This window comes from Strongylocentrotus purpuratus, unplaced genomic scaffold (assembly GCF_000002235.5).
Source record: "Strongylocentrotus purpuratus isolate Spur 01 unplaced genomic scaffold, Spur_5.0 spur5_scaffold_9, whole genome shotgun sequence".
In the NCBI taxonomy this organism is placed as follows: Eukaryota; Metazoa; Echinodermata; class Echinoidea; order Camarodonta; family Strongylocentrotidae; genus Strongylocentrotus; species Strongylocentrotus purpuratus.
In genome coordinates, this window is record NW_022145615.1 from 8,535,747 (window position 1) to 8,563,587 (window position 27,841).

A 27,841-nucleotide genomic window follows, 5' to 3' on the forward strand; every position below is an offset into this window, starting at 1 on the left:
TGGTGGTATTGATAGTAGCTTTAGTAACAGGAGTAGTAGAAGTAGTAGTAGTGGTAGTAGTAGTAGTAAAAGTAGTAGTAGAAGTAATAGTATTTTGGTATTGGCAGTAGTAGTAGTAGTAGTGATAGAAGTAGTAGTAGTAGTAGTAGTAGTAGTAGTAGAATAGTAGTAGTAGTAGTAGTAGTAGTAGTAGTACTATAGTAGTAGTTATACTGAAGGCAAAGGTATAATAGCATTTTGTGTTGTTGCGCTTGTTGCGGTTCTGTATTTGTTCTTGCTTTTGAATATGTTGATGATGATGTACTTCTTTGCTTAAAGACAAAACCACCCCTTCATGTCGTCTTAAATTTTACTTCTGGACATATACATAACAATAATAAATAATAATAGTGGTTTCTTGTATAGCGCTCATGTCAGTCAGATTTGACCCTCATGGCGCTCCCGATTATTACCCTTACATGATAGAGGCAAACTGTTTTATGACGAACTAAACATTTTTATTCATTATAAGAATATTATTCCCACTTCCTACCCATCAACCAAGCGGACCCATGCGTCACCCCACCATCTCTCCAAAACGGCCGCGTCGCATACGGTGATGACGTGTATATGATTTACGCGTGTGATCCTGGTCACCTGATGGACGCCGAACAAGACTCGGTGGTCCTGCTTTGCAATACTTCATCGGGGGAATGGAGCGGCAGGATGCCGATTTGTAATCGTAAGTATAGCCTTATGTTGATCTTTCCTTCTTGGAGGTGGTGGAAATATTCGTTGAGCTAATCGTGGCAGTCTTTCATTTCTGTGAACTGTCAGAATCCCCCCCAAATAAAAGTATTTATGTTATTATAATCTTTATTATTACTATTTTGTGATTATCATTAATGTTATCATGAATATGAATAACGTCATCAATATCGTTAGGAGAATTATTATTGCTATTATCATTATTATTATTATTATTATCATTATAATTATCATCGTTGATCTTATTGTTATTATAATTATTTAGAAATTGTAACGTAAATTGCACATAAATGTGCTGTAAGGTATAGTGTTACATAAAACCTTTACATTCGTACAATCAGGGGGATGTTTCATCTAGAGGATCTCACCGGGACTAGAGAAATTCAAATGGTAACATCCAGAAAAACGCACAACACACTCACGTACGCAGGCGCAGACGAGGGGATGTAAGAATCAATAAGCATACGTAATTCCGAAAGGAGGCAAGAGAAACGGTTAATCAAAGTTGTTAAAATTATAGATTTCCGTTATGTATGTTACAAAAGAAATCGGGTTGGGTTCGATGTGGATCAATTTAAATTTATGACAATTATAGAACATTTCTTTCACATGAAACTGAAAATGAAAAGATGTTCTCGACGTTCTCGTCCATCTATCTCATTCTCTTCCGATTCCTTTATCCTCTCTACTGCACAAAGGTATCCAATGCCCTGATCCCGCCGTGCCAAACTTCGGATCAGTCGAAGGATCTGGACGTTCCTATGGCGACGAGGTCACGTTCTCCTGCGAGTCAAACTTTCGTCTGTTGGACCCTACGGTGACAAGCACATGCACACAGTATGGAAGCTGGTCCGAGAAAACACCGACATGCATGCGTAAGTAGTACCAAAATAAATTAATACGTACAAAAATGACGTATGGACACATTTCTATGCTAAATTATATAAATACATTTTCTCAGTATCCTTCTTCGAGTTATCACATTTTCTCTCTTCCCTAGGTCGGCTCCCGGATTTTGTCAAGGGGTCCAATACACCCAAACCGATAACAAACATCGTGACCCCCCCCCCCCCCCCCCCCCCCCCCGGGGTCCACTTTCTCTCTCTCTCTCTCTCTATCCTCTCCTTAAACTCCTTAAACTCCTTTTAAACTATATTTTTGGACGCTCCCTCTCTAAAGGGCACCAACTCCCGGTATAAAACTGAGGATAAAACTGAGGTTATACATGTAACATCTCGATTCAGAAAGTCTTCCCATTTACCATCTGTCGAAATTGCTAATGTTCCGATACAACCTGTCAAAAGTGCACGTAACCTTGGTGTCATCTTTGAAAATGATCTTAGGATGGATGATTATATAAAAAAAAAATATTTGTCGCTCAGCTTCATATGCCTTGTACAAGATAGGTCGTATTAGGAATTTTCTTGATCAAAAATCTACCGAAACGCTTATACATGCATTTATTACATGCCGTCTTGATCAATGCAATAGCCTTCTTTATGGCCTTTCGGACTCGCACATTGCAAAACTCCATAGAATCCAAAACTCTGCTGCCAGCCTTGTAACACGCACGCGTTCTTGTGAACACATCACCCCAGTACTTCGCGAATTGCATTGGTTGCCGGTGACGTACCGCATTATGTACAAAATCTTAGTTTTAACTTATAAATGCATTCATGAATTGGCACCAATTTATCTGCAAGAATTAATCGAGGAATACAAACCCTCGCGCAGTTTACGGTCATCTTCACAATTAAACCTTGTATCTATTTCTGTGTCAACTCTTTCTTATGGTAATCGCTCCTTTCGCAAAGCTTCTGCTGAACTTTGGAACAGATTACCTTTAAATGTAAAAAACTGTGAAACTGTTAACCTATTCAAAACTAGTCTCAAGACACATTTATTCAAAATAGCGTTCAATTATTAATTAACTCTGTTCACTTTGACGTGTATTCCATATGTATTGTAATTTGTATGTTTATTTGCATTTTTAGTTTTGTATAAGATGTAATTGTATATCAGTCTATTTTTTGTGTATAGCGCTTAGAGACTTCAGTGGTAAGCGCTTTATAAGTAACGTTTTTATTATTATTATTATTATTATAAAGGTTCTTAAAAGACATTAATACTGAGTTGGCTACGGGGAACATAATCATGGCATGTAGCCATCAATCGGAATATCGGGAGGAGAAAATGAATGGGGGATATTTAGAGAAAGAGAGAGAGAAGAAAAAAGAAAACAAAAAAGGATAAAGGGAAGGGATATGAAAATACATGATACAACCCCGTTGTATTTGCATTCCAATCTCCTAGCAAAACTACTACCTCCCCCGCCCTTTCAGCCAGCCCCTCATTAGCTGACCCCAGCTACGTATAACCCCTCCGCGACTAACACTGCTAGTCTTGAAAACGCTGTCTATTTGCTATACGCAACCTCTATAATTATTCACTTTAATTATTATTAATTATAATTCGCTTTTGTTTCTTCTTACAATACAGCTGATCTGTCAAACGTGGATGTATGCCCATCGGGTAGCTGGAATTACATAGATGAGGCATGCTTCCTGGCAAGTGATGACGGTAAGGATTGGGCGGAGGCCAGAGATGATTGTGCAACTATCTCTCCTGACAACCCTTATGGCCAACTAGCCAAAATCCCTGACCAGTCAACCCAAGAGTTCCTAGCGGGGAAACTTCAAGGCAGAATCAATTCCTACTGGATAGGTGCTTTTGAAGGGCTAAAGTGGTACTGGGAAGGATGTAAGTTCTTCTGTTTTTAATTATCTTATTATAAACTATTAATCGAAAAACATACGAGTGGGGCTTGGACCTTCTACTTGTTTTAGCAACATGTATACCAATGTATATTAATGACAAAAGAACATTCTAAATGACAATTTTGGCTCTTTCTCTTCGCCCCCTCGCGGAAAAATAGTGAAATGCTGATCTTGGGCAACAAGTTGCCAAAGTATCCATAAATTCGTCCGGCACTCTTTCGTAAACATACAAAAATAATATGTTCCTTGCTATTCCCATACCCTTCCCCACTTCCTGGTTTTACCTTTCAGCGGATTCCGAAGCTCAATATTTTTCATGGGCCGACGGAGAACCTAACGGCGCAACTGACGAAAAAATCTGCATTCAACTCAAAGGGGTACCCTCTTCGGAATTCGACAACTACGATTGGAATGATGAGAGTTGCGGAGTTTCTAATCCGTTTATCTGCGAGTTCGGTAAGGAGAAAGATGTTTCTCGCAGTAATTGTTTAGAAATCATATGTGAACTGTTCCTAATCTTTCCACGATAAGTAATATAGATGATCATGATGTTACGAAATTTGTGTAAAAAGTAGGTAAACATGAATGTGTTTTCCAAACCCTTAAGCTAGTCGATGGTGACTTCTAGGATAATCCGAAAAAACATGATGCCAGAGGAAAACATATCATTTTAAAAAGTCAAATTAGATTGAGTTTCCAATGCTACATGCCATGTGAAGAGGCTTCACTTGTACACAATAATTCATAGCAGGCATCTAAAATTAGCAATGGTTGAGAGGTCGAGTAGTTGACTCATAACCGGAAAGTCCCACGTTTGGAACTAATGCGACACTGCTCAATGCTCGAGATAAATGCCTTTATAGGTAAAACATCAATTATCAAGTACTTCCGATATGAATCAAGGCCGTAGGTTCCCTGCTGGCATATCGACAAGCATATGCAACACGGTTGCAAAGACTTTTGAAAGATCAACCTGAGGCAAGTCCAATGGCCTATTATATTACCTGATTAAATCTGCGAACATTACTATGTCGTATTACATAATCTTTTTAATTATTTCTCAATTGGGTATATTGAGATTACTCTCGGGTTGACATCTCAAAAGACTTATTATTTAGTTTATAACAATAGTGGTATCGTGGAACAGAAAACCACCATTCACTAGACATAGTAGTGTTTCATTTCGTCACACTCGTTGGCCTCTTCTTTCCATAGATTCCACACAGTTGTGTGGGCGTGCCAAAGAATAAGAGGTTTCCAAAACCATGATATAGCCACACAAAAATAAAGTGAAAAGACTATACCTTTCATTCCAGAGCAAGCCTGTCCTGTTACTATTCCGGGACTTGCTGATTCACCTCAGGTGCCTTACGGCACGAACTGCGCAGTCTTTGTGACTATCTGGAACAGCTGGGACAATGCACGCAGTTATTGCTCTGATAAATCCGGCCAGCTGGTGGAGATTGCCACAGAGGTCCAGCAGCAGCTTCTGGTTTCCATGGCGAATGAGGAAGACGACGGATCGCGACCCAACTGGTGGATTGGAGGGTTCCGAGATGACTCGAAGCCAGACGAAGAAGTGCTCTTTCTAGATGGTAAGATCGTGTCGATGGTGAACTTCTGAGTCTTTTAAAGGATCTCGAAAAGGCCTTTTGCGTTATCACATTTGCTCACAGATGTAAAAACTGTGATGATAAGCAAAGGAAGATAAAGGATTAAAAGTAAAGGCGCACCCTCTCGATCCCCTCCTCTCACTGCACAAGGTCGGGCGGACAAGGAGGAAGAAATCTATTAAAAATGCGAAGTTGTTCAGCACATTTGGTTATCTTTTGATGCGTAATTTCTGTCAAATCTTTAAGTCATGGATCTCGTGTGAGCAGGCAGCTATGCCAATAAGACGCTCAGGATCACAATGTATTCTTAATCACTGCTAAAGTTCAATAATAATAATAGCCAAATATAATCCATACTATACAGATATTTCCCTCACTTTTTTTCCTCTTTTACCAACTCTCATATCCAAAGGACCAGCAGTAACAAATCCCTTTTGGGCGCCGGGTCAGCCAAGCAGAGGATTTGAGCGCTGCACCGATCTCTTAGATGACGATTTCAGTTGGAATGATGAAAGGTGTGCGACTAACAGAGGATACATATGCCAGTATCGTAAGTGTGCAGTGGTCGTATTCGCTCTTCAGAGTCGGGGTGTCTCATGATAGTTTTCTGCATGACAGCGCGCGAAAAAGAAACTTTCATCATCTGCAGGTGCTAAGCGATACGGGCACGATGGATGGTTTACCCTAAGAAAGATAGGTCTCAATGTTAGCTTCGGGTCAGCTAGGGTATGCTGGCCAGTGGCACATCAAACATATAAGTGCCTCTGAAATTCCCCCCCCCCCTCCTTTGCACTTTTTGTAAATCAAGATTTCATCTAAAGAGGCTAAGCTAATAAGGGAGACATCGTGGAACAGTGGTTTTTTTCACTTGACTCTCATTCTAAGTGTGGAAGTTTCTAATCCCAGCCCGGCACTAACCTCTTTTGGCAAAACAATATTCCACATTTGCCGCTCTGTAAATGAATAACTGGCACTGCTGGGGTAATACAAATTCACAGGGCTCTTAGGAGGGACAGCACTAATGCAGGGCACGCTTTCCTGGCTAAACAATGTGTTTTATCATTCTTATTATTATCATTGTTTTTTTAATATTATTATTGATACTATTATTACTATTATTATTATTATTACTTTTATCATTATCAGATTTACTTAATCTTAATGGCAGTGAACAGCCTGTAAAAAAAAATCTTTTGTTATTGACAAAAAAAAAATCTAAATATCTTTCTGCAGCTGGCAAACGCGGACCACAACAGTGCAGTGATCCCGGTGCGTCTGCACACGGCACCTACATTACATCTTACCCTAATTGGCTGTTCGGGTCTTACGTCACGTTTTCCTGTGACGCAGGCTACGAACTAGATGGAGGAGAACGGATAGAATGTGGACAAGATGGTTCGTACAGCGGCGATCGTCCCGAATGTAAACGTAAGCTTGGTATATTGATATTGATCACTTGGCAGTTGCATATATCGCTACTGAGCACAGAATTTACGAAATCAAGTATGTAATTGGATAAAGAACATTAGTGAACAAAGTATTTTACAACGGAATACTATACGACAGTCCGTCTTCTCATTTATTTATCTTTTGCGTTAAACATCTTGCCCCCGTAGCGGTTTCATGCAGTTCCTCATTTCCAACATTGCCGAATTCGGATCTCTATGAGCCAAATACGACCGAATATCGGAGTGTGGTCGTCTATCTCTGTCAGGAACAGTACTATCCGGTCGGCGACGTCTCTTCAGTCTGTCAGACCGATAGTAGTTGGAGCCAGCCAACGGGGCGTTGTGAAGGTAGGTCTGTTTATAAACAAAGCAAAGTGTCAATTCAATTGAAATATCTGCAGTTTTTACAAAACATTTATGTACTGAACGGTATGAAGACGTCGGTAAAACTTAATTAAAAGTAGTTGACTTTTACAAGACTGTTAGAAATGTCTTAGTGTTAAAAGTGTACAATATAAACAAAAATCTCCAAGTGTTTTTCATTTATCTAATAGTAGGTCTACTAATCATGGCATTATTATCTAATAATAGGTCTACTTGTTTGTCAATAAACTGATAAGGGTATTATCAAACTGAAACCCATCAATTAGAGGTATAGAGGAAGAGGTGTCGTGGTCGAGTGGATACGTCTCCAGACTGTGATATGCGATTCGAGTCCCGCCGCAGCTCTAATGTCCTTTGGCAAGACATTAATTTGCATTTGCCACACTTGACCCAGGTGATGTTAGTGGGTACCTGGAAGGAATTAATTCCTTGAAATGTTAGGGGCGCCAAAATGGCAGCCATTGGTAAAGGTGGGGTAATAATGTGGAGCGCCAGAAGAATCAAGTCTGTCAGACATGAGCACTATACAAGAACCCACTATTAGTATTATTGTTGTTTATACCATAAATATGATTGCAGACTGCAAGGACTTTTGCAAAAAACGACCTTACGATAATTTCAATAGGCTTATCACGTTTTCGAATAACTTTGGTGGACGTGGAATGATGTAATATTAATGGCAACTTATTTCCCACCCAGAAACGTTACCTACGACATTGGAAATCTCGAGTACCAGCATTTCAACTACTCCATCTTCGGGACCAGGAAATCCGTCAACTCCATCTTCGGGACCAGAAAATCCGTCATCTCCATCCTCAGGACCAGAAAATCCGTCAACTCCATCTTCAGGACCAGGAAATCCGTCAACTGCATCTTCAGGACCAGGAAATCCGTTAACTTCATCTTTAGGACCAGGAAATCCGTCAACTTCATCTTCAGCACCAGGAAATCCGTCAACTCCATCTTTAGGACCAGAAAATCCGTCAAATCCATCTTCAGGACCAGGAAATCCGTCAACTCCATCTTCAGGACCAGGAAATCCGTCAACTCCATCTTCAGCACCAGGAAATCCGTCAACTCCATCTTCAGCACCAGGTAATCCGTCAACTTCATCTTCAGGACCAGAAAATCCGTCAATTCCATCTTCAGCACCAGGAAATCCGTCAACTCCATCTTCAGCACCAGGAGATCCGTCAACTCCATCTTCAGGACCAGGAAATCCGTCAACTCCATCTTCAGGACCAGGAAATCCGTCAACTTCATCTTCAGCACCAGGAGATCCGTCAACTCCATCTCCAGCACCAGGAAATCCGTCAACTCCATCTTCAGCACCAGGAAATCCGTCAACTTCATCTTCAGCACCAGGAAATCCGTCAATTCCATCTTCAGCACCAGGAAATCCGTCAACTCCATCTTCAGCACCAGGAAATCCGTCAACTCCATCTTCAGCACCAGGAAATCTGTCAACTTCATCTTCAGCACCAGGAAATCCGTCAATTCCATCTTCAGCACCAGGAAATCCGTCAACTCCATCTTCAGCACCAGGAAATCCGTCAACTTCATCTTTAGGACCAGGAAATCCGTCAACTCCATCTTCAGGTCCAGAAAATCGGACAACCCATTTTCCAGGAGTGGGAAATGCAACAACTGTGTTTTCAAGAACCACAGCTTCAACAGGTAGGCCCTATTGAATATGGTGACGTTCATATTGATATACATTGGCATCGTAAACAATTGCTTTACTTGGTGATTGCATATAGATGGTGTTTCCCAAATTAGTTTGGTTGTCTGAATTACTTTATAGTTGTCCAATTGGGGTTTTCCTTTCATTCTTGCGATTCACTCTGAAAAGTGCAACACGACAAGCTTTAGTTCTCTTAATTTTATCAGATGCAATTGTGCATCATACTTATACAACATCGATGTATTTTTTGTGTTTAATCTCCTCCTGTATTTTGTTGATATTTGCACATATTTTCCCCTATTAACATTTCTTTCTCACTCACTATCTGTATGTATGTGTGTGTGTGCGCGTGAGTGTGTGCGTGTGTGTGTGTGTATGTGTGCGTCCCCCCCTCTCTCTCTCTCTCTCTCTCTCTCTTTGTTGCTGTCTACAGTTATTATCGTGCCGAATACTACCAATACTCTGCTTCCTCCTGAATCGACCCCAAAGGATGGTAACGTTACGTTTAACCAGTAACGCAATTGCAAAGGTTTTCGGAAAAACATATCAACTTAAGCTATTTCAATAGCTTTATGCATTAATCTTTACCTTTTCAAATGTGCAAACATTACAATGACGCATTACATGAACCGAAAATGATTCCTATGGAATAAAAAATGAAAAATTAACATTTGCGATCGTAGTGTTTCGTCCACCTCTTATATACACACTCTCTCTCTCACACTCTCTCTCTCTTTCACTCTCCTTGTCTGTCTCTTCACCCGCCCACCTCTCTCCTTCGTGCACACACACAAACCCATCTTTCTCTTTTTCTCACCCATAAATAATCTTCCAAAGTGATTCTTCCTTTTATTATAATCCGACTTGTGACAGAACTTAACCCCGTTGACAACTGGATTCTCGTATTCTCATATAGGCTTAATACAGGAGCCACCCGGTTCCAGTAGGCAATGGGATAACGTTTGCAACAACTACCAATGTAACTTCATCGCCTTAAAATAGCAGCCTGCAGATCAAATTTTCATTTAAGCTCTTAACTCACCCATACGTTTCCTTGCAGACAGCATGATCCTTTTGCAATGCGGGTATTTCAGTATGACAGTGACGATCCCGCTCACACTCGTTGGCGGGGTGACGAGCGGTGAGGACCTCCATCTCCTAGACGATGACGACTGCACGGGAATGATCTCTGAAGATAAACGCTTCATCAGTATCACAACTAACCTCACTGACTGCAATAACAAAATAAAGGTTAGACGACAAGTTTGGAAAGTGTATAGGCTTGATGATTGCAAAACGCTAAAACGCACACATGTTCCCATTTAGGACATGATTAGACATTCAGAATAAGTTTAGCTATTTTATTTCACAATGACTGTGTTAGACGAATAGAACCTTATGTGTGATGCCACAGGTTCACTCGTTGCTTATATACATCTACATTGCCTCTTTACATTCCTTACTCTTCCCGCAACAGAGAACATCATAATCACTTCAATCTACTCGAGCTCCTTCCTTTCTCATTCTCCCAATCCCGAAAATAGGCAGGTTTCTAATCCTTTCATTCTGTTGCCGCACGCCTATGGATCAAACTCCCCGCATTTCTGATAAATAGTAGGGCCTGTTTCACTCCTTAAAAAAAAGATACTTCTACTATTCTTTTTTTTTTCCTTAACAAATTATTTGTAATCATGATAGGAGTACGACACACAAATCGTCTACAGTAACGCCGTGGTGGAGAGAACTGCGGATAGCCCGATCACCCGGCTGAAGAAAGTATATGTGCCTTTCTCCTGTGCATACAATCGATCTGGAAACGTGGAACTAGACTCTTACCAGATTACCTATTATGAGCTGAATTCCACCAAAGTTTCAGTCGGGCATTATGAATTCGCGCTGGACATCTTCAAAGACGACGACTTCGAGGAGAAGTATGCCGACTCCGAATACCCTGTAGATGTGAACCTGGACAAGGAGCTGCATTTCGGTGCATCGGTCCCTTCTCAAGACGGTTCATTGGACGTGTCCATCAAGAGTTGTGTGGCAACACCATCTGCCTCGTACAACGATGTACAGTGGACTATCATCCGAGATGGGTACGTTCCTTAAATAATTGTGATGAGGGGTCGAAATGTTAAGATTTCAGGGATATCCTCTTGGAGGCCAGTGGCGGATTTGGGGCCGGTAATGGAAATCCTGTGCCCCTTTTTAAAATCTAACAAGAAGAAATTGGTGGCCCATTTGAATTTTGATGTTACGCCTTTTTTTCCCTTTCTTTTATCGACTGAGTCGACTTGATGGGAATCGGGATCTTCCCGATAGCATATTTAATTATAATACATTTCAGGATAAGATATCATAGGATATGGCAAGATGCTTTGATATGGTTTCGTATGATAGGTCTACGATACGATTTGATTGGAGAGTGGGGTTTTTCTCTTCGTCTTATTCATCCTATCATCAAGTACGTTTACGTAGCAGGATGTTTTAATTACACGTGAAAACAATCATTTATATTAGGGTTTGCCAAATCTAATGAAGCACCATTTACTGTAAATAGGTGTGCCGTGGAGATGTCAACCCATATTGAGGACGAGGCTCTTGGTTTTGTTGGCGTGACCATGAATACATTCAGGTTCGTGGAGCTGGGTAATAGGGTAAGTCACTTAATTTCCCTGAATATAATTTGATTAAAATTAAATGATAATATTTGATTTTCGATGTTTATTTTGCCATTGACACAATAAGGGACCAAGTGAGTCTTAACCAATGTATTTACTCGCGGGACATCTGTTTGGGGCTGTGTCTCGTAAAAAATAGGATTATGTTTGCGATTGGGTTTTAGGTTGTAAGTAGGGTTAGGTGTACATTACTGTCCAGGGTTAAAGTTAAGAATTTGTCTAGCGTAGGAAATCAATGTCGAAGCAATCGAATAAAATATCTGAGAACTCGACAAGCACCATAACTTATTAGGCTACCTATAAAGCGTTATGTATAATTGGCATACCTGTTTCTTATAAAGCGCTTTGCAATTAAATGACCAAATAAAATAGGTGATTTGTTGTAACCTTGGTCACAACACAGTCTAATCTCAATGACGTTGGCATCGTACCAGGTAATCATTTAACACCTAGTAGAGAGACGTTATGTAGATCAACTCCCTTTCTCGTGGATATAAGTGCCGTGCCGAGCCTTGAACCCACGGTCTTTGCATTTCCAGTCCAGTGATGAAACCACTCGACTTCGACACCTTCATAAGTTAATGCTCTTCGGAGGAGCATGATCGCCGTTTTCTGATCATTGTCTTAACCAAGGTACATAGCAACTGCGTAAATGTGTGTTCGGGAAAAGATACCAGTGCCAGAACTCTCAGAAGACTTTAGCCCTCATCTAGCTTCCATGCAGTCAGGCATAATCGACTCCGAATAAATTTGCCAAAACAATTTAGATTGTCCTCATTTCTTCCAATACAATCATTAAATATGGTGACATCTCTCTCTCTCTCTCTCTCTCTCTCCCTCTCTCCCTCTGTCTCCCTCTCTCTCTCTCTCTCTTTTATATTTAAAGGTTTACATCCATTGTGATTTGTTGGTATGTCGGGCAATCACCGGAAATGAGTCCTCGGAATGTGACACTGCATGCGTCGGAACTTCGGGTAACCGAGCCCGCCGCGACGTTGGAGAGAACCGTCTTCAACTGAAGAGGATCATGAAAGGACCATTACGATTGAGAAGAAGAGCCAACATTCACCCATCACTTGATAACAAGTTAGATTCCGAGGGTAAGTCTTTTTTTCCTACTTTTCAACGGGTTTAAAACTATTTTTTTCAGGTACACTTGTAACAATCTCGCCAACTTCAATCTCAGAACCGGATTCCCTACTTTAGGGCCACAATCTTAGTTAATTACTGCATTATTATGTGGTATTTTATACTAATATTAAGAACAAAATTTTGCCCATGACTAATAATTTTTAAATTTGTGTCCACTTTGTTGTTTGCTTGTTATTGATTTTCTCTTTTTTTTTAATGCTTATTTTTCTCACTTTATTCGTTTGTACTTTTGTGTAGAGTTTTTTTTAATTTTTTTTACTGCTGATGTAAAAATTAAGAATGTAAAGTAATAAGATGTTAGAGAATATATTGAAGAATAAATGATATAGAGAATACATTCCAAAATATCATATATCACTTTTACATTTCATGACATACTTTATTTTTACAGAAACGTGGAAATGTTAAGGCAAACTAGTGAGAAAGACTAACCTGTTATTGAATGTAGAAGCATAATAACAACAAGAACTATACAATGAGTTAGTCCATATACAAGATACCCACAAATTGTAAATATTACAATAATTGAGTCTCAATCGAAAAGTGTCAACAAAATAGAAAAAAATGGTGGATTGTTAATTGTGATTCACTATCTCCTCTTCTCCTGTACCAGAAACACCAGCAGTCCATCCAATATTCAACATCTGGATCATGACGATTGTTGCCATGGCAACTCTTTGCGTCCTTATCATCGGCGTGCTTTTCGTCTTGATGCGGAGGATGACGTCTTATGATCAAACGCACGAAGTCGGCAAATGTCCCGAGAAAGGAACCCGAGCATGTTATTGAACAAATTTATTCAATGAGACACATCTGATATAATTATGAATTATCATTTTCTGGCATATAATATAGCTTATATACATGTTTTATTATAAAATAAGAAATTATTGAGATTTGCACCGAGTACTTTAAAACGTGTAGACAATAATAACACTATAAATAAACATACAGGCAGTATAATATAGATTTACGTAGATAGAGGAAAATATATACAATTTTATAGACGTGTGTATATGTATGTTTTAGTAAGGTTTTTGAGAGTGTTTATATGAAATACACAAGGAAATACAATAGCTATATCAGCTGAAAATCCCCCCTTTTTCAAATTAGATGTGTTGATATTGATTAATTCACACAGTTGATCAGACGTTATCCTGACCGGCGGGTGGGGGGGGGGGCACATGTGTGCAAATACTATTAATCACCTAAAGGCATGTTCCGACTACGTTCACAATTTGTATCAATCATAAACTATCGAGAAAATGATCACATTTTATTTGTCCGGAGTTACACAATTTTGACAACAACTGAGGTTGTACATAAGACATGCGCCTTGCCAACTGTAGAGCGAACACATGTATTGTTTAAAAACACATTTAATTCGTAAATTTTTAAAGAATCTGTTTATCCACAAATGTAATAACATTTCGCCTCCAAAATGTGAATAAAATCAATTTTGATCTCAAATGTCAAAACATGTCAACCGCTCATGTAAAGTAACATTGTTGGCATAATGTACCGATGTTAGATAAGTTATTATCAGGTGTCTGTGTGTGTACGGTTGAAGAGCGATGCCAGAGGCGATGCTCTAGGAGGGGGGGGGGTGCTGGAGGGGCCCCCACATTTTGTCAAGTGCCCCAAAGTGCCCCTCTTATGTAGAAAAGTACCCCTTTCTAGGGAAGATGAATGCCCTTATTTGTGAAAAGGAGAGATGGGAGGGGGCAATAATATACAAATATTGACTGCTCATGAGGATGATGGTGGGAAATATCACTCCCAAGGTAGTGTTTACACCGGCCCTTCTATCATCCCCGAGGCGAAGCCGAGGGGGTGATAGAAGGGCCGGTGTGAACACCACCGAGGGAGTGGTAGTTCCCACCATCATCCGATTACAGAGCAGTCCATATTTGTTTTATATACCTCATCCTTTTTATTGATTCATGATTAGGTCTAGCTGTAGGTCTAGATCTAGCTCTAAAAACAGGAAACGAGATCAAGAGGAATTTACTAACCCAAATAAGAAAAATCCAACATCAAGTCCAAGGCAAGAGTATTGAATTCCTACGCGCTGCGCGTAACCGCGCGATTGCGGTAGCCTAGCAACTCAAAAAATTTGTGTGCGCAACTAAGTCGCGGGAGGGGTTAGGGGTCCTATCCCAGGGTTTGATAGTAGCTATCAACCCCTCTGACGTAATGATACTTGATAGATCGAAATGCTCCTTGACATGTGATATAGTTTTGACCAATCAGTGAATGACAATCTATGTATGAGGTATATAATGCCCCATAAGAGCTCACTGTGGTCCTTGTATAAATATAATCGTGCTTAAACAGTATATAGGCTTACGGTTGCACCATGTGAGAGAGGGGGACTAGGGAGTCCTGTAACGGACTGTCGGTAATCTTAAGAGCACATTTTTTTAAATTTTGTTTTTGGTCCCGAATATTTGAAAATCGCACCGGCCGCAAATTCGCTCAGTAGGGGGGGGGGGGTGCACATTAATTTTTTGGGGGGCCGGGGGGCACGTCCCTGTTTTCCAGTACATTTTTGGCGAATCTGGGGCTGATTTGAACACTTTTTTGGGGGGAGCGGGGGGCACGTACCTCCTGTGCCCCCCCCCCCCTGGATCCGTCCTTGACTGCTTAACCCTAAAAAGGCCGGGCTATTTGAGGTCTTAGTACGGCCGGGGGGCCATTATGGTCCCTTGAAGATCTCGGCCGTGAATCGGCCGATCTCCGCGAAAATGTGCACGCATGTCGCGTGAAGTGTATAGAATAATATGATAATTTCAATTTTTTGAAAAATACACTTAATTGTATATTCATGGTAATTTATGCAAATAAGGTCATAAAATCATATTTTTACCCATAAATCATATATTATTCATATCTAAGCGTTCTTTTTTCACTACACATATTCATTAGACCATTTGGAATAAAAATACCAAAAACAATTCGGAAGAGCCAGCTTATTCTTTATGTTATCTCTTTTTTTGACAAAATTTCTTATGTATTTCACTGTTTTTTAAACTTATGTATTTTATTGTTTTTGTTGTTTTATTTCATTTCTTACTACAATTCAACTATTTTGACTCCCCCAAAAACCACCTAAACTTTATACTTTTCAGTTGGGTGTGATGGCCTGGTTAAAAATTTTCAGCGAGTGAAGCGAGCAACAACAAAAAAATTATAAAGAGGACAAAAAACAAACCCTGACGAGTTCTAAGCATAATCAAATGAAGAAAAACTGAAAAGTTCTTTATAAGTAAGATATAATAACTCTTGGATGGGTGCATGTTACGGCGAAAGTAAAAAGGCCAATTATCAGAGGTGAAATGGGGAACTTCCTAATAAGGGCATTTATCAGATGTTAAATGGGGCATTTTGAAAAGGGGAAGTGGCTCATATAAAAAATTGGAAAAGGGTACTTATCCGAAGGAAATATGGTACTTATTAGAAAGGAAAAAGTGAACGAGTCAAGATTAAAAAAAAGGGGGGGGGAGGAAATATTAGGTGAAAAGGGAAGTTTCTCACAACTGAAAAAAGGCACTCAACAGATATAAAAAGGGGCATTTCACAGAACGGAAAGGGGCAAGTATATACAAAAAAGCGGGCACTCATCAGAGATGAACAGGTGCACTCATCAAAGAAGAATAGGAGCACTTATCAGAAGGGGAAGGTGGCAATTGTTTACAAAGGAAAAGGGGCCACGTGTTAAAGTTAAACGTATACCAGTCTGATGTGAATAGGGGCAATTATCAGAGGTAAAGGGTGAACTCTTTAGAGGTTGGAAGGGATGCTTCTAGTACCTGGCACTTAAAATAAAAAAGGGCACTTACATTTAATTGATCGACGTCCTGGGGAGGGGTCTAAACAAGTTCAACCGATCTTGGAAATTGTTTGGGGGCACGTGCCCCCCGTGCCCCCCTGCTTATTGCCTGCTTATGAGAATGGAAAAAGATACATATTGCAAAGGAAAAAAGGCAGTTGTCGAAGGGAAGGAGCGCTTATCAGATTTTAATAGGGGCATTTATCAGAGGTGAAAGGGACATTTATGAGAAATTGAAGGAGGTGCACTTATGCACAGCCGGCTGCAGGGAAGGGGGCTCAATTTGTGAGAAAATATTTAGCGGCGAAATAGCCGACCGATAATTCGCTCAGTGGGGGGGGGGGGGGGGTAGTGAGCACCATTTTTTTTTTGCCCTCGAAAATTTGAAAAATCGCACCCCCCCCCCCCCTTGAGCGGTCCCATCTCCAAAAAAAAGGGTAAAATTAACGGTAAAAATTACACTTCGTAGGTGCCCCTTTTTTATCCGAATTGTCTATTTGGGTCCCCCCCCCCCCCCTCCCCTCACACACACACACTGAAAGATGCTCCATCGTCCCTGATGACAATTCAAATTTCTTTGGTCTCTCAGTAGTCCTTGCAATTACGGAAAGAGGGAGAGCGTCTGATAGATTATATAGGGTGTAATGTATTTCTGTCGGCTAATTTGGGTGTCACTCCCTAAAAATCTGTCGGCATATTTGAGTGTCACCTCCCCCTCCACCACCTCCACCTCATGACCTAGGGCGTAGCCAGGATTTAAGGGCCCTAGGGGAGTTTTTGTTGTTGCCCAATTCGTGCGGGGAGGGGGTACATCATCTCCCCCCCCCCCCCTTAAGCAAAACAACACCTCCCCCTTAAATCTACTCTGGAAAAGCTATTCAAACCTTCCCCACCAATTTCTTTTTATTGTTATTATTAAAGCCCGAAGTCATCTGATTCTCATCGGGTACTGAGCGTTCTATTCGAGCAGGTAGCATATATTGGCACGAGCTTTAGTGGAGTCATGAATATTCATTAGTCCCTACGTCACTGACGTGCGGCGTGCGTAGTGTGTCATATACACAATGTACTAGTACACGAGTACGTCTGTAAGTATTAGAACATGTACGTCGCTCCGGAATGAAGAGAATCGCTATAAAGGACGAATTACTCCGTGAAGCCAAGTACGAACAGAGAATTGAAAGCAACTACACTCCCTAATCTAGCTAGTTTTGTAATAACAAATAGGTTTTTTTTCCCATAATAGTTTACTCTTTCGTGGCTTCATACTAAGGAACCTTCAAAAAGATGATTTGTAGAAAAAAGAAAACTGAAGAAAAGAAAACATGTGCACCCAGCAGTTCAATGCAGTTCCTACCTACCTAGGCCTACCTAAACCCACCTACAAAATATTACTTGCATGTTGCTTAAATAGTTGACAGCCACAATATTTAGTAAAATAATAGGCGTTTCGTGTATTTTAATACTGGTAAGTTGCTCGATATGATTTGATTCGATATATATCTCATTAATGAAACCATCTTAAGGCTATAAGTCTCAAACATAATCTTCACCATTAAACCGAGTGCCAGCAGCATTAAACCATGCCCCCAAATTTAGTGATCTTCTTTTGGATATCGAAAAACCGAGGTTTCACTGGTTTATTTAGCAAAATGAAAATTGTAATACTATAATGTTCGATTACATCACTCAGTATATGATTTGATCAGATATCTATCTCATTAATGAAACCATCTAAAGGCTATTATAGTCTCAAACAAACCTGCACCATTAAACCGAGGGCCAACACCATTAAACCATGCGCCAAATTTAGTAATCTTCTTTTGTGCATCGAAAGACCGAGGTTTTCCGGGTTTATTTAGGGAATTGGAAATTTGATACTGGTAAGATGCTCGATAACATCACTAAGTCTGATTTGATTAGATATATATATATCTCATTAATGAAACCATGCAAAGGCATTGTGGTCTCAAACAAACCAACACCATTAAACCGAGTGCCAACACCATTAAACCATGTGCCAAATTTAGTAATCTTCTTTTGTGTGTCGACAGACGAGTATTCACGGGTTTATTTAGAAAAATGGAAATTTTATACTAGTAAAATGCTTGATATTAAACATCGGTCATTATATGATTTGATCCGAGATATGTGTCATTAATGAAACCATCTAAAGGCATGCTAGTCTCAAACAAACCATCACCATTAAACCGAGGGCCAACACCATTAAACCATGCGCCAAATTTAGTAATCTTCTTTTGTGCATCGAAAGACCGAGGTTTCCCGGGTTTATTTAGAGAATTGGAAATTTGATACTATAATGTTCGATTACATCACTCAGTATATGATTTGATCAGATATGTATCTCATTATGAAACCATTTAAAGGCTATTATAGTCTCAAACAAACCTGCACCATTAAACCGAGGGCCAACACCATTAAACCATGCGCCAAATTTTGTAATCTTCTTTTGTGCATCGAAAGACCGAGGTTTCCCGGGTTTAATTAGGGAATTGGAAATTTGATACTATAATGTTCGATTACATCACTTAGTATTTGATTTGATCAGATATATATCTCATTAATGAAACCATCTAAAGGCTATTATAGTCTCAAGCAAACCATCACCATTAAACCGAGTGCCAACACCATTAAACCATGTGCCAAATTTAGTAATCTTCTTTTGTGTAACGACAAACCGAGGTTTCACGGGTTTATTTAGGAAAATGGAAATTTAATACTAGTAAAATGTTGGATATTAAACATCGGTCAGTCTATAATTTGATCCGAGATAATGTCTCATAAATGAAACCATTTAAATAGTCTCAAACAAACCATCACCATTAAACCGAGTGCCAACACCATTAAACCATGCGCCAAATTTAGTAATCTTCTTTTGTGCATCGAAAGACCGAGGTTTCCCGGGTTTATTTAGAGAATTGGAAATTTGATACTATAATGTTCGATTACATCACTCAGTATATGATTTGATCAGATATGTATCTCATTATGAAACCATTTAAAGGCTATTATAGTCTCAAACAAACCTGCACCATTAAACCGAGGGCCAACACCATTAAACCATGCGCCAAATTTTGTAATCTTCTTTTGTGCATCGAAAGACCGAGGTTTCCCGGGTTTATTTAGAGAATTGGAAATTTGATACTATAATGTTCGATTACATCACTCAGTATATGATTTGATCAGATATGTATCTCATTATGAAACCATCTAAAGGCTATTATAGTCTCAAGCAAACCATCACCATTAAACCGAGTGCCAACACCATTAAACCATGTGCCAAATTTAGTAATCTCCTTTTGTGTAACGACAAACCGAGGTTTCACGGGTTTATTTAGGAAAATGGAAATTTTATACTAGTAAAATGCTTGATATTAAACATCGGTCAGTCTATAATTTGATCCGAGATAATGTCTCATAAATGAAACCATCTAACTGAATAGTCTCAAACAAACTATCACCATTAAACCGAGTGCCAACACCATTAAACCATGCGCTAAATTTAGTAATCTTCTTTTGTGCATCGAAAGACCGAGGTTTCCCGGGTTTAATTAGGGAATTGGAAATTTGATACTATAATGTTCGATTACATCACTTAGTATTTGATTTGATCAGATATATATCTCATTAATGAAACCATCTAAAGGCTATTATAGTCTCAAGCAAACCATCACCATTAAACCGAGTGCCAACACCATTAAACCATGTGCCAAATTTAGTAATCTTCTTTTGTGTAACGACAAACCGAGGTTTCACGGGTTTATTTAGGAAAATGGAAATTTAATACTAGTAAAATGTTGGATATTAAACATCGGTCAGTCTATAATTTGATCCGAGATAATGTCTCATAAATGAAACCATTTAAATAGTCTCAAACAAACCATCACCATTAAACCGAGTGCCAACACCATTAAACCATGCGCCAAATTTATTAATCTTCTTTAAAAATTTGTGTATCGAAAGACCGAGGTTTCCCGGGTTTATTTAGGGGATTGGAAATTTGATACTGGTAAGATGCTCGATAACATCACTAAGTCTGATTTGATTAGATTCATTAATGAATCCATCTAAAGGCTATATTAGTCTCAAACAAACCAACACCATTAAACCGAGTGCCAACACCATTAAACCATGCGCCAAATTTAGTAATTTTCTTTTGTGTATCGAAAGACCGAGGTTTCCCGGGTTTATTTAGGAAAATGGACGGGAGGGTCGCTATTCATAATGCGGAATAAGAGTCTCTATTTTTAATGGTCATTATCATTCATAAAGATGTTGTTTTGCCCTTTAGCCAAAACATTTGGTCGGTCGGTTTTTTTTTTCCCTCCCTCTTTGGGCTGATATTTCTCAGTTTTGTAATTATTTTTATTTTGTATTCATTAAACATTTGCGGGGGGGGGGCGCCACGTGACCCCGAATATTTGTAGAAAACATTTATTGAAAACATTGAAAACGTACATTTCTGAACCAAAAAAGAAAAAGAAAAAAAGGCGTGCCCCAAATATGTACGTGAGCCATCATCCCAGTCCCCAGCCCCCCGCCCCTTAATCAGTCCGACCACGCTGCGCCATTCGGCCCACCCTCCACGCAGTATTCCCTTGGTACAAGTATATTACCGACAATTCTCGTCCAATTAGTTCATAGATGGTGTAGCCTGTTTATGTTTCAAGGAGGGAGGGACAGTGGGGATGTGGCAGCGTTGCCATCAAGAGGCTGATCCAGGCGCGGATCCAGGGGAGCCGAGCGGGCCTTGCCCCCCCCCCCCACCCCCCCCCCCCCCCCCAAAAAGAGAGAGAGAGAGAGAGAGAGAGAGAGAGAAGGAAAATAAGGGAAAGGGAAAGAGGAGAGAAAGTTTAAGAAAGAAGAGGCAAAATAAAAGTAAAGGGGGGAGAAGACGGAGATAGGGGGGGGGGGACGAAAGGGTGTTACCTCCCCCCCCCCATCAAAAAAATAGAAAAAAGGAAGGAAAGGGAAAGAACAAATGAAAGAAGAGAAAAAGGGAAGGATAAAAAGAGGAAGAAGGGGGTTATCAGTTGCAATTTTTTCAGCCAACAAGTTGTGGATCGAAGGAGGGACCACAAGGCTCTTCCCTCTCCCTCCCCCCCCCCGCCCCTGCCAAAAAAGGAGAAGTGAGGTACAGGTAAAGAGGAGAGCTGAAAGGGCACAAAAAGAGGAAGAAGAAAAGAAAAGGGTGAAAAGAAGGGGAGATCAGTTGCGATTAAGCCAACAACGTGTGTATCGGCGGGGGGGGGGCAAAAGGCTCTTCCCCCCCCCAAGCAAACCCAAACGAGAGAGAAGGAATGTAAGGGAAAGGGAAAGAGGAGAGAAAGGGAAAGAAAAAAAATGCGATTTTGTCCCGCCAACAAGGTGTAGATCGGGCGGGGGGGGGGCACTATAAGTAAAACATGGTTTATTTCTAATTCGATACCGGTGATTTATAAATGTGTATAAATGACATACTTTTCCGAGAATTTTCCTCACTTTTTAGTGAAGTATACTTTTTAAGGCATCCGTTTGTTGGAAAATGACAAATTCCTAAATTTACAGTCAGGCAAGAAATATGATTATTTAGAGGCCTTCATGTCAGAGCCCGCGAAATGGCGGGACTCGGAGGCCTCGAGCTACCCCCACACTTTTTTGAAAAAGTATATTAAAGAGAATATAGAAAGAAAGGGAGAATGGAAGAAATAATAGTGTCCTGCGAGATTCACAAAATAATAAGGTATCAAAATATGCTCATCTGACCGTGATTAAATGCCTAAAACCCCTGAGCCTTCGAAGGCTCTGCCGCCTGAATTCCACCTAGGGCCCTAAGGCGGGCCCTTGGATGCTCATCTTTCGGTAATTTAATGCCTAAAACCTCTGAGCTTCTGGGGGCTTCGCCCCCTGGACCCCACGCCAATAAGTAACCTGCCAGTGTCACAAATAAGGTATCAAAGTATGTTCATCTGGCCGTAATTAAATGCCTAAAACCGCTGAGTTTCTGGGGCTCCGCCCCCTCGACCTCACTAGGCTCCTTAATGCTTATCTGACCGGTATAAAATGTCTTAAACTCCTGAGCTTCTGGGAGCTTCGCCCCCTCGATTCCACCCTAATTAGGGTCATGCCAGTCTCACAAAAAAGTTTCAAAATATGCACATCTGACAGTAATTAAACGCCTAAAACCCCTGAGCTTCCGGGGACTCTGCCCCAATAACAAATGGCCCTAAGGCGGGCCCTGAATGCTTATCTGACCGTATTTAAATGCCTAAAACCCCTGAGCTTCCGGGGGCTCTACCCCTGGACCCCACCTTGGGCACTAAGCCGGGCCCCTAGATGCTCATCTGACCGTCATTACATGCCCATACCCCCTGAGCCCCTCAGGCGCGGATCCAGGATTTCTTAGGGGAGGGGGCCCAATTTTTTTTTTTTTTTGCTCCCGAAAATTTGAAAAACGTGCCGGCAAAAAATTCGCTCAGTGGGGGGGGGGGGGGGGGGGGGGGGGGGGGGGGGGGGGGGGGGGTAGTGAGCACATTTTTTTTTTTTTTGATCCTCAAAAAAAAAAAATCCAATTTGCACCCCCCCCCCCTTGAGCGCCAGGGGGGGGGGGGGGCCCAACCCCCAAAAATCGTAAAAATCACGTGATTTTACATGATTTTTTTCTCAAGGGGGGGGGGCCCGGGCCCCCCGGGCCCCCCCCTGGATCCGCCACTGCCGCCCCTTCACCCCCGCCGGGGCTTTGCCCCTAGACCCATCACCAATTTAAGCTACGTTCTACCTGATCGTAAATACTGATCGTAAAAAGACCCCCGACCACTTTGAAAAACGTTTAGCGGGGCCGCATGTAGGAGCCCGGATTTTTGTCTGCCCTCCAAACGTTTTTGCTCATTACACCACTGCTGGTCACCATTACGTTCCAATATTTGGCTCGCATAATTCCAAATTTTGGCCCCCCCCCCCCCCCCCCCCCCCCCCTTCTAAGAAATCCTGGATTCGCGCCTGGGCTGATCTATCATGTCCCTAATCCTCAGCAAAGGAAGGAAACGACAGAGAGTGGAATTGTTACCGTAAAGCATTATGCGAACGGTGGCGTCCCCTGTACTATTATGTCTTTTTAAAAATATATTTTTCTATTTAGCTTATAATATTATATGGAGACATCTTAATGATCTAGCTAATATTCTCCCGCTCCAGTGATGAAAATCTTGCCCCCCCCCCTCCTTCGACTGAGAGTCAAACTTGTGAAAAAATTGATTTGGTGACAAGACGATATATTTTACAAGAAAACCACTTCAGCCCCCCCCCCCGAAAATAAATATAATTGTCCGACATCTGAATGTCCGAGTCGTCGGTTTAATGGGGCTGGTGTTGGTTTGTTTGAGATTTAATAGCCTTTAGATAGTTTCATCAATGAGATATATATTGATTCAAATCAGACTTAGTGATGTTATCGAGCATCTTACCAGTATTAAATTTCCATTTTCCTAAATAAACCTGTGAAACCTCGGTATTTCGATACACAAAAGAAGTTCACTAAATTTGGCGCATGGTTTAATAGCAGGTTTGTTTGAGACTATAAAGCCTGTAGATGGTTTCATTAATGATTATATCGAATCAAATCATATACTGACCGCCAAGGGTGTCGATTTGTATCCGTGGTTGGGGGGGATGATAGGTGCCAAAATATTTTCGGCAATGGATCAAAGCAATCAAGAGGTAGAAGCGTGTGGCAAGTTGCACCCCTCCCAAGCGCGTAGCCAGGATTTCATTTTAGGGGGCGGTAGTGAGCACGCGAAGCGCGGTCCCTAGGGGGTTGCGTGCGGGGAGGGGGAGTTCCCCCCCCCCCCCGTGAAGCGCGAAAGCTTTGACGTTTCACTAAATTATTAGAGAAAGAAGACGATTCGTTGGTCCGTTCTCGACTCTTAATCCTTGTTTGAATCAAGTTCCCTTTCCTCCGCGCATAGCGCGGAAGCTCTGACTTTACATCAGATTATTAAAGAAAGAAGACGATTTGATGTACCATTCTCGACTCTTAATCCTTAATGTTTGAATCAAGTTTCCCTTCCCCTTCTGACGTTTCATTAGATTATTAAAGAAAGAAGACGATCCTATGTACCATTCTCGTCTCTTAATCCTTGTCTGAATTCATTTTCGCCCATTCCTGCGCGAAGCGCGGAAGCTTTCACATTAGAGAAAGAAGACGATTTGTTGTATCGTGTCCTTCATGAATTCAGTTTCTCCCCTTTGACGTTTCACTTAATTATAAGAGAAAGAAGACGATTCGTTGGACCATTCTCAACTCTTAATCCTTGTTTGAATCAAGTTCCCCTTCCCAGCGCGTAGCGCGGAAGCTCTGATGTTTCATTAGATGATTAAAGAAAGAAGACGATCCTATGTACCATTCTCGACTCTTAATCCTTGTCTGAATTCATTTTCGCCCATTCCTGCGCGAAGACGATTTGTTGTATCGTGTCCTTCATGAACTCAGTTTCAATAAATTATTACTCTTAATCCTTGTCTGTATTCATTTTCGCCCATTCCGCGCTTAGCGCGGAAGCTTTCACGTTTCATTAAATTATTCGTAAAAGAAGACGCTTCGTTGTATCGTGTACTTTGACGTTTCATTTGATTATTACGCTTAATCCACGTCTGAATTCAGTTGCCCCCTAAAAGCTTTGCCCTTTTCACTGAATTATTAGAGAAAGAAGACGATTCGTTGCACTAGCTGTTCTCTATATTAATCCTTGTCTGAATTCAGTTTCCCCACTGAAAGTAATTTGTGTTACAAATAAGTTGTCACATAATAATCTTTCTCCAAAAATGAAAAATCTTTTAGGAAATATCAGGAAATAAAATGAGTGAAAAAAACAAAAATAAAGATACAATGACGTGAATTTTAAAAAGGGTGAACGGAAACAACATAACAACTAAAGAACTATTTTATAATTCATAATAATGTCCGAAAATCTTTCTCCTTGTCTCCGATCTCATCACGAAATCGTCACAGAGTTCATCTATGTTTACACTGTCCAGGAAGATTGTCTGATGTGCATTGCAGATTGCTATTTTTGCGTTTCGCGCTTAACATTTAGCTCGTTGCTTTTTGACGCTGCGTCTTTGCATTTGGCGCACTGCATTTCTATGATGCTGTTGATTGAACAAATTGAATAAATTCATCAATTCCTGATGAAGCCGTATGAGCGAGAATTCAATTTATTCTTGTCTCATATACGGTTGTCTCATTTACTTCGTATATATGTATGTATTATGAAAATGAGATAGCAAAATGTGCATATTGATGGTCATCTTGCGAGTAATAACCATTAACTACTCTCATCGGGCTCTCATCCTTAATTTTTCTCTTAATTTTTTTTTTTTTTTTTTGATAGTGAATTATTGGGGGGGGGGATGATTGTACAGGCCACCCCCCCACCTGAAATATTGGGGGGGGGGGGGATATATCCCCCCCCATCCCCCCGGGATCGACACCCATGCTGACCGCTTTTATTGAACATTATAGTATCAAATTCCCATTTTCCTAAATAAACCCGGGAAACCTCGGTCTTTCGATACACAAAAGAAGATTACTAAATTTGGCGCATGGTTTAATGGAGTTGGCACTCGGTTTAATGGTGTTGGTTTGTTTGAGACTAATATAGCCTTTAGATGGATTCATTAATGAGATATATATCTAATCAAATCAGACTTAGTGATGTTATCGAGCATCTTACCAGTATCAAATTTCCAATTCCCTAAATAAACCCGGGAAACCTCGGTCTTTCGATACACAAAAGAAGATTACACAATTTGGCGCATGGTTTAATGGTGTTGGCACTCGGTTTAATGGTGCAGGTTTGTTTGAGACTATAATAGCCTTTAGATGGTTTCATTAATGAGATATATATCTGATCAAATCATATACTGAGTTATGTAATCGAACATTATAGTATCAAATTTCCATTTTCCTAAATAAACCCGGGGACCTCGGTCTTTCGATACACAAAAGAAGTTTACTAAATTTGGCACAGGTTGATTGGTGTTGGCACTCGGTTTAATGGTGAAGGTTTGTTTGAGACTGGAATCCCTTTGCATGGTTTTATTAATTAGATTATCTCTGATCAAATTATATACCTTGTGATGTAATTGAGCATCTTACCAGTATTAAATTTCCATTTTCCTAAATAAACCCGGGAAACCTCGGTCTTTCGATATACAAAAAAAGATTACTAAATTTGGCGCATGGTTTAATGGTGTTGGCACTCGGTTTAATGGTGATGGTTTGTTTGAGACTAGAATGCCTTTGCGTGGTTTCATTAATGAGATATATTTCGGATCAAATCATATACAAAGTGATGTAATCGAACATTATAGTATTACAATTTTCATGTTGCTAAATAAACCAGTGAAACCTCGGTCTTTCGACACACAAAAGAAGATTACTAAATTTGGCACATGGTTTAATGGTGTTGGCACTCGGTTTAATGGTGCAGGTTTGCTTGAGACTATAATAGCCTTTAGATGGTTTCATTAATGAGATAGATATCTGATCAAATCATATACTGAGTGATGTACTCCGACATTATAGTATTACAATTTTCATTTTGCTAAATAAACCAGTGAAACCTCGGTATTTCGATATCCAAAAGAAGATCACTAAATTTGGGGGCATGGTTTAATGCTGCTGGCACTCGGTTTAATGGTGAAAATATGTTTGAGACTTACAGCCTTTAGATGGTTTCATTAATGAGATATATATCGAATCAAATCATATCGAGCAACTTACCAGTATTAAAATACATGAAACGCCTATTATTTTACTAAATATTGTGGCTGTCAACTATTTAAGCAACATGCAAGTAATATTTTGTAGGTGGGTTTAGGTAGGCCTAGGTAGGTAGGAACTGCATTGAACTGCTGGGTGCACATGTTTTCTTTTCTTCAGTTTTCTTTTTTCTACAAATCATCTTTTTGAAAGTTCCTTAGTATGAAGCCACGAAAGAGTAAACTATTATGAAAAAAAATACCTATTTGTTATTACAAAACTAGCTAGATTAGGGAGTGTAGTTGCTTTCAATTCTCTGTTCGTACTTGGCTTCACGGAGTAATTCGTCCTTTATAGCGATTCTCTTCATTCGGAGCAACGTACATGTACTAATACTTACAAACGTAGTCGTACTAGTACATGTGTATATGACACACTACGCACGCCGCACGTCAGTGACGTAGGGACTAATGAATATTCATGACTCCACTAAAGCTCGTGCCAATATATGCTACCATTCGAGCAACACCTTTATTGCTCGTTTCCGTAGTTAGACTTAGTACCGGTCACTGGTTCAGATAATTACAGTTCGAGTAGAAAAGAAAGAAATAAACAAAAGAAAACACGCCAACAGTTCAAAAAAATAAAATAAAACAATAGCTTTTTTTTACTCAATTGATTGAAGCATCATTCATCTAATGCACGTAATTGTACACATTTATAATTTAATTATGTTCTGCAAAGTTAGTAATATAAGTAAA

General features: G+C 40.2%; 1 protein-coding gene across 1 annotated transcript; it reads left to right on the forward strand.

Moving 5' to 3' along the window:
• Positions 1-352: 352 nt before the first annotated feature.
• LOC581009 lies at positions 353-13,956 on the forward strand. Its single transcript, XM_030977085.1, has 14 exons — positions 353-721; positions 1,446-1,622; positions 3,247-3,507; positions 3,816-3,980; positions 4,841-5,119; positions 5,550-5,687; positions 6,371-6,565; positions 6,754-6,933; positions 7,669-8,646; positions 9,714-9,904; positions 10,352-10,749; positions 11,214-11,310; positions 12,221-12,434; positions 13,100-13,956. Exons 1-14 carry the CDS (start codon positions 610-612, stop codon positions 13,273-13,275), a joined length of 3,561 nt encoding a protein of 1,186 aa, XP_030832945.1. The 5' UTR covers positions 353-609; the 3' UTR covers positions 13,276-13,956.
• The last annotated feature ends 13,885 nt before the right edge of the window (positions 13,957-27,841 follow it).